This window comes from Pleurodeles waltl, chromosome 4_2 (assembly GCF_031143425.1).
Source record: "Pleurodeles waltl isolate 20211129_DDA chromosome 4_2, aPleWal1.hap1.20221129, whole genome shotgun sequence".
NCBI lineage: Eukaryota > Metazoa > Chordata > Amphibia > Caudata > Salamandridae > Pleurodeles > Pleurodeles waltl.
This window is the reverse complement of record NC_090443.1, coordinates 511286949-511303860: the sequence shown is the minus strand read 5'-3', so window position 1 is coordinate 511303860 and position 16912 is coordinate 511286949. Positions and strand designations below refer to the sequence as shown.

Sequence of the window (16912 nt, the reverse complement as noted above, 5' to 3'; positions counted from 1 at the left end):
CACAGAGGGCACCTTAGAGGTGCACCCTGAAACTTAACCGACTATCTGTGTAGGCTGACTGGTTCCAGCAGCCTGCCACACTAGAGACATGTTGCTGGCCCCATGGGGAGAGTGCCTTTGTCACTCTGAGGCCAGTAACAAAGCCTGCACTGGGTGGAGATGCTAACACCTCCCCCAGGCAGGAGCTGTAACACCTGGCGGTGAGCCTCAAAGGCTCACCCCTTTGTCACAGCACCGCAGGACACTCCAGCTAGTGGAGTTGCCCGCCCCCTCCAGCCCCGGCCCCCACTTTTGGCGGCAAGGCCGGAGAAAATAATGAGAACAACAAGGAGGAGTCACTGGCCAGTCAGGACAGCCCCTAAGGTGTCCTGAGCTGAGGTGACTAACTTTTAGAAATCCTCCATCTTGCAGATGGAGGATTCCCCCAATAGGGTTAGGATTGTGACCCCCTCCCCTTGGGAGGAGGCACAAAGAAGGTGTACCCACCCTCAGGGCTAGTAGCCACTGGCTACTAACCCCCCATACCTAAACACGCCCTTAAATTTAGTATTTAAGGGCTACCCTGAACCCTAGAAAATTAGATTCCTGCAACAACAAGAAGGACTGCCTAGCTGAAAACCCCTGCAGAGGAAGACCAGAAGACAACAACTGCCTTGGCTCCAGAAACTCACCGGCCTGTCTCCTGCCTTCCAAAGAACTCTGCTCCAGCGACGCCTTCCAAAGGGACCAGCGACCTCTGAATCCTCTGAGGACTGCCCTGCTTCGACGACAAGAAACTCCCGAGGACAGCGGACCTGCTCCAAAAAGACTGCAACTTTATCCAAAGGAGCAGCTTTAAAGAACCCTGCAATCTCCCCGCAAGAAGCGTGAGACTTGCAACACTGCACCCGGCGACCCCGACTCGGCTGGTGGAGAACCAACACCTCAGGGAGGACCCCTGGACTACTCTACGACTGAGTACCAAAACCTGTCCCCCCTGAGCCCCCACAGCGCCGCCTGCAGAGGGAATCCCGAGGCTTCCCCTGACCGCGACTCTCTGAAACCTAAGTCCCGACGCCTGGAAAAGACCCTGCACCCGCAGCCCCCAGGACCTGAAGGACCGGACTTTCACTGCAGAAGTGACCCCCAGGAGTCCCTCTCCCTTGCCCAAGTGGAGGTTTCCCCGAGGAAGCCCCCCCTTGCCTGCCTGCAGCGCTGAAGAGATCCCTTGATCTCTCATTGACTTCCATTGCGAACCCGACGCTTGTTCTAACACTGCACCCGGCCGCCCCCGCGCCGCTGAGGGTGAAATTTCTGTGTGGGCTTGTGTCCCCCCCGGTGCCCTACAAAACCCCCCTGGTCTGCCCTCCGAAGACGCGGGTACTTACCTGCTGGCAGACTGGAACCGGGGCACCCCCTTCTCTCCATTGAAGCCTATGCGTTTTGGGCACCACTTTGAACTCTGCACCTGACCGGCACTGAGCTGCTGGTGTGGTAACTTTGGGGTTGCTCTGAACCGCCAACGGTGGGCTACCTTGAACCAAGAACTGAACCCTGTAAGTGTCTTACTTATCTGGTAAAACTAACAAAAACTTACCTCCCCCAGGAACTGTGAAAATTGCACTAAGTGTCCACTTTTAAAATAGCTATTTGTGAATAACTTGAAAAGTATACATGCAATTGAAATAATTCAAAGTTCCTAATGTGCTTACCTGCAATACCTTTCAAACAAGATATTACATGTTAAATTTGAACCTGTGGTTCTTAAAATAAACTAAGAAAAGATATTTTTCTATACAAAACCTATTGGCTGGATTTGTCTCTGAGTGTGTGTACCTCATTTATTGTCTGTGTATGTACAACAAATGCTTAACACTACTCCTTGGATAAGCCTACTGCTCGACCACACTACCACAAAATAGAGCATTAGTATTATCTATTTTTACCACTATTTTACCTCTAAGGGGAACCCTTGGACTCTGTGCATGCTATTCCTTACTTTGAAATAGCACATACAGAGCCAACCTCCTAGAACTCCCGACAGGTGTTGTGTGATCAGGGGGGTTGTTTGTAAGTCAGGGTTTGGTGGAGGTGGCAGAGGGTTTGGGAAAACCAACATTGCCTTTATGTCTGGAAACTGTTGGCCCTATAGGAGACCTGTAGTATCCCTTGGACGAGGTGCTGTGTGGCTTGGGACATTGGTAGGACATGGAAGGATCTGTGGAGGTGGATTCTGTTGCTCTACGATAGGGGGGGTGGCAAATAGACTGGCGCTGCAAAAATATGTGCAATGCACCCATAGCTTTGGCCGTTTCATTGTCTCTATTTTCTCTAGTAGTGTCTACTTGAGGCCAAAAGAGGTGTTCACCATCAAAAGGAAGTATGAGAATGTGTTGCGCCTCTGGTTTAAAGCCTGAAACTCTGAGCCAAGAGTGACTTCTGAGGAACACGCTTGAATTAATGCCTCTTGCTGTTGTGCCGGCTGCATCAAGGGCACAACCAACTGAGGTGTAGGCAATTAGTTTATCCTCAGAGCCGATCTTGTATGCCCTCTTTTTATGCTCATCAGGGAGGTGCTGGAGGAGCCTCTCCATCTTGTTCCAATGAGCCCTGTCATAACGGAAAAGGAGACCAAGGGAGTTGATAATTCTCTATTAGTTGGCGGATTGATAAGTCACCCATTTCCCCACAACATCTAACTTTTTACTCTCTTTATCTGGTGAAGGCACATCACCAATGTGCTTTCCTTGCTATGGCGACCACTGAGTCAGGAGGGAGTTGCCCCTTAAAGTATATAGGGCCCGTAGGGCAAGGTTTATACTTCTTGTAGACCCTTGAAGTAATGGCATATGTCTTAAATGGGTCTTTAAAGGTGTCAGGTTGGCGAGGATTATAAGAGGTGACCCACTGGCTCAGGGCTGTGCAAGAAGACCACATTGTCTTGGACGACGTGCTCCTATCCCTGGCCAAACCAGCCAGCAGTGGCCCTCTGTGTTTGCAGATCATGACCCTCTTTAAGGAGGCCTCGGGTGACCTTTTATTCAAACAAATCAATCCTAGTCCCATTGTACCCCGCGAGGGACTGTTTCGACTGGCAACACAACCTGATTCATCGCAATAGTTTCCACTACTTGGGTATCACCATTGCCCTAGAGCTCGAGCTGGCCTGGTCCCTCAATATCATGCCACTTACTCAGAAGTTTAAAGAGGACCTTAGTAGATGGCAAATACTTACCCTTAATGTTCTGGGCAGGATCTCCTTGTATAAGATGATACTGCCCTGATCCTTCTACCTCCTTCAAAACATCCCCCGCATACTCTCCAAACACTGGTTCAATTAAATGGATTCAGTGGTGAAACAACTCCTGTGGTATAACTCACACCCCTGGTTAGCATTCCCCACCTGTCAACACAGCATTTAAGAGCTTTGGTTTGGGATGTCCAATTTATACCTTTATTTTCTCGCTACACAATTACAGGTGGTAAGTACCAGCTTGAGCTGCTGACGCTGGGGCTCATAAGGATCCAGGCGCTGCTGTACAGTGCCACACTCACCAAGACAATCCCAGGTGACACGATTGGAGTTTGTAGAATGGATGGCAGCTCTATGCATAACAGGCTGGTGGGCGAAGCTCACTCAACAGAACCCTTTATGGCAGGGCACATGGCTCAGTGAGGTCTCCGAACTCAAGGGCTTTACCACGTGGGACACTATTGGCATTACACTCCTAGGCGACATCTGGAGCAGCACATGTATGCTGTTCTTTCAAGAGCTACAACAGTATTCCCTCTATAACACACAATTCCACAAGTATCTGCAGCTACGACATGTTGAGTCCACATCCAACCTGACAGTCCTTCCAGAGTTTAATCAGGCGTCAGTTAAGGTTCTGAAGGGTGGCCTAGGCAAGGGCGGGGTGTCTCAAATATATTGCACCCTAATCTAACACTTTGGATCCCCTCTTATGGGCCTTAGAGCTCGGTGGGAGGGCTGATATGAGCAGCTGGATGACGAAGTCTGGTGAGATGCCCTGATGACCCCTAGAGTCCTGGACATGCTCTCACAGCTCCGGTTAATCCAGACATACTACCTGCAACATGCATCTCACTCCAGACAAGATGCACAGGGCAAGTCCACAGGCCTGCTCACAGCCCAGAGCCAATTTCTTCCACATGGTGTGGTCTTGCACATGTATTGTAGAGATATTGGAAGGCGGTAGTCACCGAGCTTTCCACTTTTCTTGATTTTACAAAGTATCACTAGACTGAGGTGGTGGCACAAAGCTCAAGCCACAACAGGTGATGTTTCCCTGACAAGGTTTCCATGGTAGTATAAACTGCTAATATGATCTTATTTTCGTACAATTGATAATAAAACAGTAATCAAAAAAACATACCTGCTTAGCACTTACCAGTTAACTGTGCAATTCTAGCCTTAGCAGCAAGCAGAGTTTTTCTGGTTTTCTCATCCTTCTCCGACACCTGCTGCCGGAGCTGCTCTTCCTGGGTAGTCTTGTTCTGTAACTCTTGCTGGACACGATTCACCTCTGAATGCAACTGAGCAACCTGCTCATGAAGAGATTTGGATTCTGCTTCTTTTTCACCGATTGCCTGCATAAAATATTAAAATAATTATCAAAGAAAGAACTGAAAATGTAGACTTGTAAATAACTGTAGGAAAGTAGGATCTTTCAGACATGGTTACCCCCACTTTTTGCCTGCGGTCTGTGTTTTGACTGTCGTTCATTGGGGTCTTGCTAACCAGGACCTCAGTGTTGGTGTTCTATGCCCTAAATCTGATTGGTAAGTATTTCTTACACCCCATAATTTGCATACTGGGTACCCCTTTAAGCCCCTGGTATATGGTACTTGGGTACCCAGAGCACTGGAACATTACGGGTCCCTCTCATGGGCTGCAGCATGTACTATGCCACTCATGAGAGGCCATGCAAACTATTATAGGCCGGCCATTGTAGCCATTGTGAAATGGTACATGCACCTTTCACCCCAGATATAAGGTTTGCCTTATATTGTGGTCACTGCACTTTGACCCTATAAGTCACCCCTATGGAAGGCTCTTCAGCCCAAGGACAGGGTGCATGGTTGTAAGTGTGAGAGTACCCCTGCACGAGCAGCAGTACCCCTAAAAACCCCAGACTCCATTTTCTGGGCTTTGTAAGTGCCGGAAAACCATTCTAGAGAATGCAGTGGAACCTGGTCATTATAAGATGTCCAACTACATTATGGCTACTCTGTACCTAGTCATGTTTTGTACCAAACATGTTGGAGTCATGCAACTACACCACTGTTAGCTGCATGATACGATGTACTTTGGCAGGGTCTGAACTAGGAGGGCTGCTAACTACAAATTTGTACCCCAGCATTGCAAGAACTATGCAACTTCAGTGGCCATGCATCCTCCAGGGTTACAAGGACTCTTCCTGCACTCAAGGTATTTAAAAGGAATCTCCCCTGGAGTGAAGGAGTCACTCCCCTGCAATCGCAGGCACTTCGATGTCTACGACCACTTTGTACATCGTTCTTTCACACTGGCTCCTTATGGCCCGGCAACACAGGTGGTGGTTCTGTGGCTCTCCAGAGCTCTGATCGGTTAACTTTGCAACTAGGAAGGCGGTGGTCCCTCAGAGCTCCTCGAACTGAACCCCGGTGCACTGCATCTATTGTTGTCACCAAGGCTTGTTGGCACTTCAGCACGAAGACCTCTTTGCTCCAAGAAGCTCCAACCTCAAGCATCACACAGCATCAAGACAGACGACCTCCCTGCAGCCTCTGCAACGTGGGCATCCATCGTTGTGCTGCTGAGGACTCCTTGCAAAACCCTGGGCCTGCTGCCAGAAGGTCCTCCTGGGGTTTCCATCAATTCCTCCTGGATGACCTCTCTGGTGAGGGCTGGCCCAGACTTACCTGTAAAGGTCGAGTCCCTCAGACCTTGCTGGTCCCCACTACTGTAACTCTAGGTGCAACACTCCTTTTGCATTTTCCAAGGCTGGTCTGTGGTCCTGCTGATCACTGACCCCCCAGTTCATTCAACAACCGCTGCGGGACAGCGACCTCTGACCTGTTTTTGGTCCAGAGCTCGCCCCCCACGTCCGCAGCACCAACCTGCTGTCTCCTGCCTCTGACCCCCGCCCACGCTGCTGCTAGCGTGTTCGAGGCCCTCCTCCACCCGCAGGCATCCTCCTGCGCCTCATCCATGGTGTCTAGTGGGCTCTAGTAAGCTTCACTTGACCCGTGTGCCGCTTTCGGCTGTCCAGTAAGTGTTTTCTATTTTTTTCAGCGCCTTGCCTCCTTGCGCTTCTGCCCCCGTCGTGCCCCTTCTGATTGTGCCACTTTTCGCCGTCTTGTAAGTGCTTTCTATTGTTTTTTTCAAGCGCCTTGCTTCCTGCGCATCTGCCCCTGTTGTGCCCCTCTGATTGCTGTACCCAGACTGTATTTTGTGCCATTAGTGTATTTTTGTGACTTTTTTTTTCAATTTGTGCCTGACTTGTTTCTGCCTGGTTTTTCTTGTTTTCGCCCCTTGTGCGCTCCCCCTTGCAGTCCTCTCCCTGCCGCTGCCTCCCTGCGGCCCCACCCCCCTCGCGCCCCCATTCGCCACTCCCTCCAGCCTCCCGCCTCCCAGCTGCTCCTCCCTCCCTTCTTAATGGCTGGCGCTGCGCGTCCGCGCCGCTGGCGCACCTGAGGCGCACCAGAGGCAAGCCCGTCTGCGCCCGTCCGCGCCTGGACCGCGCCCAGCGCCACCCCCCCTGGCCCTCACGCCCCCCGCACCCCATGCCTTCGCTACTCGGCCAGCGAACTCCTCGCCCTCAACCCTGGCCCCTCCTCAGAGTGCTTCCTGGCCACCCCGAAGCACACCAAATGACCTTTTTCCTGCCGCACCTGCAACTTCACCTGCAACAAAACAACGAAACCAGCAACAACCAACACAAACCACCTGCACTGCATCCTCCTCAACACACGCTCCGCACGAAAGCACGCCATCGAACTCTGGGACCTGCTCGACACCACCGCCCCAGACGTAGCCTTCCTGACCGAAACCTGGTGGAACGACTCCTCTGCCCCTGACATCGCCATCGCCATCCCTGACGGCTACAAGATCACCAGAAGAGATCGCACCAACGGAATCGGCGGAGGAATAGCCATCGCCCACAAATCTACCCTTAAGATCCACACCCACATGGACGACACCCTCAAGACAGCCGAACACCTCCACTTCCAGATTCACACAGACCCCAACACTACCCTCAGAGGAACCCTCATATACCGCCCTCCAGGACCTAGAGCCCTCTTCAGCGACGCTGTCTCCGACCTCACAAGCACCCACGCCCTCGCCTCTTCAGACTACATCCTCCTGGGAGACCTAAACTTCCACCTGGAGAACAAGAATGACGTTAATACAGCATCGCTGACCTCCAACCTCGGACTCAGTCAGCTGGTCAACACTCCCACCCACATCGCCGGCCACACCCTTGACCCACTCTTCATTTCAAGCAACCACACCTCTTTCAGCCACACCTCCGAACTCCACTGGACCGACCATCACTGCGTCCATTTCTCCTTCAAGAAAAACACCGAACACCACCGCACTCCTCTACCGCCGCACCGCCGCTGGGGAAAAGTCACCGAAGATCAACTTACCAACACCCTCGCCAAAAACCCACCACCCGACCCCACCGACCCGGACTCCGCCGCCATCAACCTCCAACAACGGATCCTCGACTGCGCCAACATCCTAGCCCCGCTCAAGAAACCCACCGCCAACCAAGAAAAGAAAAAAACAGCCTGGTTCACAGACGAACTAACCACCTCCAAACGCACCTGCCAGAAACTCAAGAAAAAATGGATCCTCGAGCGCACACCCGAGAACCTCGCTACCCTCAAGGAAGCCAACCGTGAACACCACCAACGGATCCGACTCGCGAAGCGCTCCCACTTCACAGAACGCCTCAACAACAACGCTCACGACTGCAAGGAACTCTTCGGCATCGTGAAGGAACTCGCCAACCCCAACGCCATTGTCAACGACATCCCTCCATCCCAGAAACTCTGCGATCTCTCCACCTTCTACCAGAAAATTGCAGCCATCCACGACAGCTCATCACCTCACCTCCGCCAGACCCCACCCCCAACAACTCCTCCCACGCCGACCACATCACCACCTGGACCCAAGTAGACGACGCCGAAACCCTAAAGACCATGAACTCCATCCACTCAGGATCTCCCTCGGACCCCTGCCCACATCACGTGTTCAACAAAGCCGACGTCACCATCGCCCCGCACTCCGAAAGATCATCAACCTCTCCTTCAACACCGCTACCTTCCCGGACAGCTGGAAGCACGCAGAAATCCAACCCCTCCTCAAGAAACCTAAGGCTGACCTCAACGATCTCAAAAATTTCCGACCGATCTCCCTCCTCCCTTTCCCAGCGAAAGTCATCGAGAAGATAGTCAACGCACAGCTCGCCCACTACCTAGAAGACAACTCCATCCTTGACCCCTCCCAATCTGGCTTCAGACGAAACCACAGCACAGAGACTGCACTCCTCGCCGCCACAGATGACATCAGACTACAAATGGACAACGGCGAAACCTCAGCCCTGATCCTCCTAGACCTATCAGCCGCCTTCGATACAGTCTGCCACCGCACCCTACTAACCCGCTTACACGAAGCCGGCATCCAAGAAAAGGCCCTCAAATGGATCTCCTCCTTTCTCTCCGGCAGAACCCAGAGGGTCCGACTCTCACCTTTCCGCTCCAATGCCACCAACCTCATCTGCGCCGTACCCCAAGGCTCCTCACTAAGCCCAACGCTGTTCAACGTCTACATGGCCCCCCTCGCACAACTGGCCCGCCAGCACAACCTCAGCATCCTCACCTACGCCGACGACACCCAACTCGTCCTCTCCCTGACCAAAGATCCTCTCACCGCCAAAGCCAACCTCCACAAGGGACTGAAATCCATCGCCGAGTGGATGAACAACAGCCGCCTGAAACTCCACTCCGACAAGACGGAAGTCCTCATCCTCGGGCGCACCCCCTCGGCCTGGAACAACTCGTGGTGGCCCATCGCCCTGGGCCCCCCACCCACCCCAGCCAGCCACGCACGAAATCTCGGCTTCATCCTCGACTTCACCCTCACCATGTCCAAACAGGTCAACGCAGTCTCATCCTCCTGTTTTAACACCCTCCGAATGCTCCGCAGGATCTTCAAGTGGATTCCAACAGGAACCAGAAAGACAGTGACCCAAGCCCTCGTCAGTAGCAGACTCGACTACGGCAACGCTCTCTACACAGGCATCCCAACAAAAGACGAACGACTCCAACGCATCCAGAACGCATCCGCCCGCCTGATCCTCGACATACCCCGCCGATGTCACATCTCCCCTCACATGAAGGACCTCCACTGGCTCCCCGTGGACAAGAGGATCACCTTTAAACTCCTCACCCACAAGGCTCTACACAACACCGGACCCGCCTACCTGAACACAAAACTCAACTTCTACGCTCCCTCACGTCAACTACGCTCTGCCAACCTTGCCCTCGCCATCGCCATCGTCCCCCGAATCCAGCGCAAGACCTCTGGCGGCAGATCCTTCTCCTACCTCGCCGCCAAAACCTGGAACTCACTCCCGACCTCACTGCGCCAGACCAAGGACCTCCTCACCTTCAGGAGACTCAAGACATGGCTCTTCGAACGATAGCAGCACCCCCCCCCCCCCCCCAGCGCCTCAAAACCCTAACGGGTACATAGCGCGCTTTATAAATTATTGATTGATTGACAGCTTGTGGAGGACTCCTAGGACCCTTCTGCATTGCCTGGACATCGCAGCGGCATCTTCATAACAATCGTCCTACAGAAAAGCATCCACAAGAAGGGTGGGAATTGCCCTCCTACAGCCCCTGGACATCTCCGGGTGGTTTGGACTCTGTCCAATCTCTAAAAAGGTTCTCCTTGTCTGGAATCCATGCCTGGAATCCATGCCTGGGTTCCACAGACCTGGTCCACAGGTCTCCGTAGCAGCCTGACAGCCAAGGTCCCCATCGACTTCAATGGAAGGTTCTGAAACAACTTCACCCCTATGTACCTGGGCTCCCTGGTGTAGGAACTCCACTTATGGGTAGCCATGGGTGGGTGCATTCTTGAACCTTCCTTGCTCCAACTGGTTTCCTCGGGGTCCTCTGGGAAGGGTCTGTTGCCAACCTTTTCCTAACAGCGACTTATCAAATATTATCCTATTGGACACCCGACACTAAGTAACACCTCTAGACACCGGCTCCTGAAGTTCCTGCTACTTACCTTTGGTGTTTTAGTACTTCCAGTCATTAGGATTTTTGAGTGTGTCTTGGTCAGCTGTGTCTTTACTTGCCCATGTATTTTAAGTATATGGGTTGCACCCCCCAGGGCCCATGTTATTATTTACTTGTACCTACCGGTTTTGAAGTATATTTTTGTGCGTATATATCTCCTATTAGGAGATGCACCTTAATTAGTTTAGTGCCTGTGTGTTAATAAATAATACTTTATTTTTTGAACACTTGATGCGGTTCTTTGTGTGTAAACCATTGACTGGCTCTGTGGTTATTGCAATTGCTTTACACCTTACCTGGTAAGCCTTAGCTGCGCCCCACAGCTACCCTTTGAGAGCTTTGGTTATTAGAAGCCTCTAACACTATCACTAAGGGTTGCCTCGACTCCGCACAAAGTGCATCCCTTATAGGTGTACACCATATACTGAGTCATCCTCCTACACTCACTGAAAGTACTACGTTTCTATCAGCATCTCTGTGACCAGCTTTCAGATTTCTGAATCACATTTTGTCATTATAAAGGCATCTTTTAGTTTTCAAGTAGGCAAGTAATTCTATGTCACATCAAGCAGTGAGCCTTTGCCTGTTGGTTTCAAAGTCATAACTGACAGTGACACTTCCAATTGTGTGTATTAGATGCCTGAATGGTGACAAAAATGTGATGCAGGAATCTGAAATATTGAGCATAGGTCCTGAGGAATAACGGTACATATGCTACATATACAAACAAAGAACAACTCATTCTCGCTCAATAATTGAATACTGCTCATAGCAAGCTTAAAGATTTCAGAAGGGTTACCAATGAGGAAGGAGTCAATATACCGAGGTATCTGTAACATGCAAAGGTAAAGTATTATGTCGCTGCAACGTATTTTAGTGAGTCTTCCTGCAGCCACTGTTCCAACAAGAGCTTTGAAAGTAGAAAAAACAAAAAAATTGTAAAAAGAATAGTTGGAAACTGATGGTAAAAAATTAATACTTCCATGAATGAGTGCACAGGTGAAGTTGCCTAGTAGGGACAAAAAGTGTTGGCTGGGCACCTTGCATGGTTGCAATTACAAAGAAGGCTGGCCAAAACCTTGCATGTTTGCAATCAAAATGAATAAGAAAGAATAAAAAAGGAAAACATCATTGGCCTGGACTGGCATCCAAGTTACTGACAGACTGAATGTGACCATCACCCTAGGAAAACAGTTTGTGACTGGTCAATACAAAATACACTGGTTATTTGGAGTGCTTTTCCTTTGATTTGTTGACAGGAAAAGTAGCAATAGAAAAATAGCACAAAAAACTGGGACAGCGACTGTCCTAACAGGTCACAAAAAAAGAAATATTGGAAATGCTTGAAACATACCATAGGTTTATGCTGCAAGACCACCCTTTACTCATTAAATTACTAAAAGTGGAAGTAATTCCCGTGTATAAGCTCACCAATAAGTGTAATTACATCTATTTCACATACTTAGTGGGCAGAGAACCTTGAAGCACTTTACAAAGAAGGCTTTAGCAACTGTAATGGAATTAAGGTTTTTCAAAATACAGAGCACCACTGCCATAAGGTAGCCTTCTACATTTCTTATTGGAAGGAAAATAGGGAAAATACAACATATGAACGTATTGAGGATTCCAAACATGGACAGCAAATAGATAAGGATATTTCTATTGTGGAAGTGATTATTTTATATCACAAACCCAGCCAAGGGCCAACCGCAGAGAGCTGTACAGTTTCAAAGTGAAGCATTAAGTCAACAAGCGATAGGCAAGGTAGCTGGTTTGTGGACTGTTAATGCACTGTAATGTAACAATCTTTAAAGATGTATGTCTTCAACTCTTGCCTAAATCACTGCAGCAGTGGAGTAAGTGTTGATGTATTCCAGATCCTGGGAGCATGGATGGAAAAGGCCTGTTGCCTTGTGTGTTTTCTTTTTTACACTTCTTAGTATGCACTCTGGTGTGCTCAAAACCACCATAGATAGTGAGATTGACTACTAGGTAAACTAGAGTTTCTTCTGGGACTAGAATCCACTCAACATGGAGCCACTGTAGAAACTGCAATGGAACAGTATCAACAAGAGAGGTAGATGTAAATTTGATTTACAACTACTAAACTGAAAAGCATGGCAATAGAATGCCAAGAAAGCGAGACTGAAGAAAACGGTCTGCAGAGGAATCCGCTGCTAGTCTGTCGTCTCTACGTCTATGTCTCTACCAGACAAGGCGCTACCCAAGGTAAGTAACTTGTTCATCTGACAGACAAATAGCCGCAGATTCCCTCCCTTAGAAATAGACACCATAGCAATAGCAGCCCAGGACGAGGGTCTGCGAACACATCCTACCTAAGTCTTGCAATAAACAACCAGTCTAAATAAAGGAGTAGCAGACCAGACATGAGACAAAAGGTAAGAAGCATTCATCTCACCATGGACCACCCACAGAATATTTTAAGAAAATATGGAACGCCGTGGGGCAGCGTAAAAAATAGCATGCACAGAGTCCAAGGGTTCCCCTTAGAGGTAAGAGAGTGGCAAAAATAGATAATTCTAAGGCTCTATTTTGTGGTAGTGTGGTCGAGCAGTAGGCTTATCAGAGGGTAGTGTTAAGCATTTGTTGTGTACACACAGGCAATAAATGAGGAACACACTCAAAGGCTTACTCCAGGCCAATAGGTTTTTATATTGAAAAATATATTTTCTTAGTTTATTTTAAGAACCACAGGTTCAAGATTTACAAACAATACTTTAAATGAAAGGTATTTCACTTAGGAACTTTGAATCAGCAAAATAGCATGTACAGTTTTCACAAAAAGGGCAATAAGCTATTTTAAAACTAGACAGTGCAATTTTCAACAGTTCCTGGGGGAGGTAAGTGTTTGTTAGTTTTGCAGGTAAGTAAACCACCTACAGGGTTCAAAGTTGGGTCCAAGGTAGCCCACCGTTGGGGGTTCAGAGCAACCCCAAAGTTACCACACCAGCAGCTCAGGGCCGGTCAGGTGCAGAGGTCAAAGTGGTGCCCAAAACACATAGGCTTCAATGGAGAAGGGGGTGCCCCGGTTCCAGTCTGCCAGCAGGTAAGTACCCGCGACTTCGGAGGGCAGACCAGGGGGGTTTTGTAGGGCACCGGGAGGGACACAAGTCAGCACAAAAAGTACACCCTCAGCAGCGCGGGGGCGGCCGGGTGCAGCGTGCAAACAGGCGTTGGGTTTACAATGGAGTTCAATGGGAGACCCAGGGGTCTCTTCAGCGAAGTAGACAGGCAAAAGAGGGAGGGGGGGGGGCTCCTCGGGGTAGCCACCACCTGGGCAAGGTAGAGAGCCACCTGGGGGTCGCTTCTCCACTGGAGGTCGGATCCTGGGGGCTGTGGGTGCATGGTCTTCACCAGGCGTCGGGTTCTTCGAAGCAGGCAGTCTCGGTCAGGGGGGAGCCTCTGTATTCCCTCTGCAGGTGTTGCTGGGGGGGCTCGGGGGGGGGGGGGGGGGGGGGGGGGGGTGGGTCAACTCTGGCTACTCACAGGGTCACAGTCGCCGGGGAGTCCTCCCTGTAGCGTGGTTTCTCCGCAGGCCGAGCCGGGTGCATAGTGCAAAGTCTCACGTTTCCGGCGGGAAACATGTGGTCTTTAAAAGTTGCTTCTTTGTTGCAAAGTTGCAGTCTTTGTGGAACAGGGCCTCTGTCCTCGGGAGTTCTTGGTCCTTTTCAGATGCAGGGTAGTCCTCTGAGGCTTCAGAGGTCGCTGGACCCTGGGGGATGCGTCGCTGTTGCAGTTTCTTGAAGTGGGGAGACAGGCCAGTAGGGCTGGGGACAAAGTAGTTGGTGTCTCCAACTTCTCTGCAGGGCTTCAAGTCAGCAATCCTTCTTCGTCTTCAGGTTGCAGGAATCTAGTTTCCTAGGTTCTGGGGTGCCCCTAAATACTGAATTTAGGGGTGTGTTTAGGTCTGGGAGGGCAGTAGCCAATGGCTACTGTCCTTGAGGGTGGCTACACCCTCTTTGTGCAGCCTCCTTAAGGGGAGGGGGGCACATCCCTATTCCTATTGGGGGAATCCTCCAAAATGAAGATGGAGGATTTCTAAAGGCAGAGGTCACCTCAGCTCAGGACACCTTAGGGGCTGTCCTGACTGGTGGGTGGTGACTCCTTTTTCTCATTATCTCCCCTGGACGTGCTGCCAAAAGTGGGGGCTGTGTCCAGGGGGCGGGCATCTCCACTAGCTGGAGTGCCCTGGGGCACTGTAACACGAAGCCTGAGCCTTTGAGGCTCATTACTAGGTGTTACAGTTCCTACGGAGGGGGGGGGGGGGGGGGGGGGAGGTGTGAAGCACCTCCACCCAGAGCAGGCTTTTGTTTCTGTCCTCAGAGCGCACAAAGGCCCTCACCACATGGGGTCAGAAACTCGTCTCTCAGCAGCAGGCTGGCACAGACCAGTCAGTCCTGCACTGAACAATTGGGTAAAATACAGGGGGCATCTGTAAGATGCTCTCGGTGTGCATTTTTTAATAAATCCAACACTGGCATCAGTGTGGGTTTATTATTCTGAGAAGTTTGATACCAAACTTCTCAGTATTCAGTGTAGCCATTATGGAGCTGTGGAGTTCGTTTTTGACAAACTCCCAGACCATATACTTAATATGGCCACAACTGTACTTACAATGTGTAAGAATAGACTTCAACACTGTAGGGGCATATTGCTCATGCAGCTATGCCCTCACCTGTGGTATAGTGCACCCTGCCTTAGGGCTGTAAGGCCTGCTAGAGGGGTGACTTACCTATGCCACAGGCAGAATTTTGTGTGCATGGCATCCTGAGGGGGATACCATGTCGACTTTGCCTTTTTCTCCCCACCAACTCACACAATCTACAATGGCCGTGTGTATGTGTTAGGTGAGGGGTTCCTTAGGGTGGCACAACATATGCTGCAGCCCTTAGGGACCTTCCCTGGTCACAGGGCCCTTGGTACCACTGGTACCTTTTACAAGGGACTTATCTGTGTGCCAGGGGTGTACCAATTGTGGAAACACTGGTACATTTTAGGTGAAAGAACACTGATGCTGGGGCCTGGTTAGCAGGGTCCCAGCACACTTCTCAGTCAAGTCAGCATCTGTATCAGGCAAAAAGTGGGGGGTAATTGCAACAGGGAGCCATTTCCTTACACCACCCCTCTGAAGACAACCTCCTAGAGGGGGAAACTAGTGACCTGGAGGATAATTTCCCCCCTCCTGTCCTAGTTAGGGAGACCAGGGTTCATCAAACCCTGACTCCACAAGTGATAGTCAGAGATGCTGCATCTCCCACAGGGGAGTCCAGCAACTGTGGAAGCATTGAGGGCAGCCTCAATGAAGATGACCTCCTGTTAGCCAGGATGGCCAAAAGATTGGCTTTGGAGACAGCGCTCCTAGCCATAGAGAGGGAAAGACAAGAGATGTGTTTAGCTCCCATCAATGGTGGCAGCAACTTAAATAGGGTCAGAGAAAATACTGACATGCTAAAAATCCCCAAAGGGATTGTAACAAAATATGAAGATGGTGAGGACACCACCAAATGGTTCATAGCTTTTGAGAGGGCTTGTGCAACCAGAAAAGTAAAGTAAACAGATCTCACTGGGGTGCTCTCCTTGGGGAAATGTTCACTGGAAAGTGTAGGGATAGACTCCTGACACTCTCTGGTAAAGATGCAGAATCCTATGACCTGATGAAGGCTACCATGATTGAGGGCTTTGGATTCTCCACTGAGTAGTACATGATTAGGTTCGGAGGGGGGGGGGGGCAAAAATCCTCGAGCCAGACCTGGGTTGATTTTGTTGACTTCTCAGTCAAAACCCTAGTTGGTTGGATTAATGGCAGTGGTGTAAATTCTTATGAAGGGCTGTATAATTTGTTTATGAAGGAACACTATTTAAGTAATTGTTTCAATGATAAACTGCATCAGCATCTGGTAGACCTAGGTCCAATTTCTCCCCAAGAATTGGGAAAGAAGGCAGACCATTGGGTCAAGACTAGGGTGACCAAGACTTCCACAGGGGGTGACCAAAAGAAAGGGGTCACAAAGCCTCCCCAGGGGAAGTGTGTTGAGACAGCCAAGGGAAAAAGTAAAGAGTCTTCCACAGGGCCCCAAAAACCTGCACAGGAGGGTGGGTCCAAAGCCTCTTCAAAATCCTCATTTGGGTACAAGGATAAAAACTTTGATCCCAAAAAGGCCTGGTGTCGTAGCTGTAATCAGCATGGACATCAAACTGGAGACAAGGCCTGTCCCAAGAAAGGTTCCACTTCAACTACTACTCCAGTTAGCACTGGAATAGCCAGTCTCCAGGTGGGATCAACAGTGTGCCCAGAGCAAATCAGGGTTCACACTGAAGCTACATTAGTCTCTGAGGGTGGGGTGGACTTAGCCACACTAGCTGCCTGGCCGCCTAACATGCAAAAATACAGGCAGCAGCTCTTTATTAATGGGACTAGAGTAGAAGCCCTGAGGGATACAGGTGCCATTGTCACTATGGTGACAGGAAAACTGGTTTCCCCAGGATAATACCTGACTGGACACACTTATCCAGTCACCAATGCTGACAGACTAAAGCACATCCCATGGCTATGGTAACTTTAGAATGGGGAGGGGTCACTGGCCTA

General features: G+C 50.2%; 1 protein-coding gene across 3 annotated transcripts in view; it reads right to left on the bottom strand.

The window, feature by feature from the left end:
• Window positions 1-16912, bottom strand: part of TPR (translocated promoter region, nuclear basket protein) — a 920136-nt gene that overhangs the window by 415326 nt on the left and 487898 nt on the right. For all 3 annotated transcript variants that reach the window (XM_069232002.1, XM_069232003.1, XM_069232004.1), the window contains exon 33: window positions 4392-4590. In XM_069232002.1, coding sequence (XP_069088103.1) covers window positions 4392-4590 — 199 coding nt within the window. The remainder of the gene's footprint in view (window positions 1-4391; window positions 4591-16912) is intronic.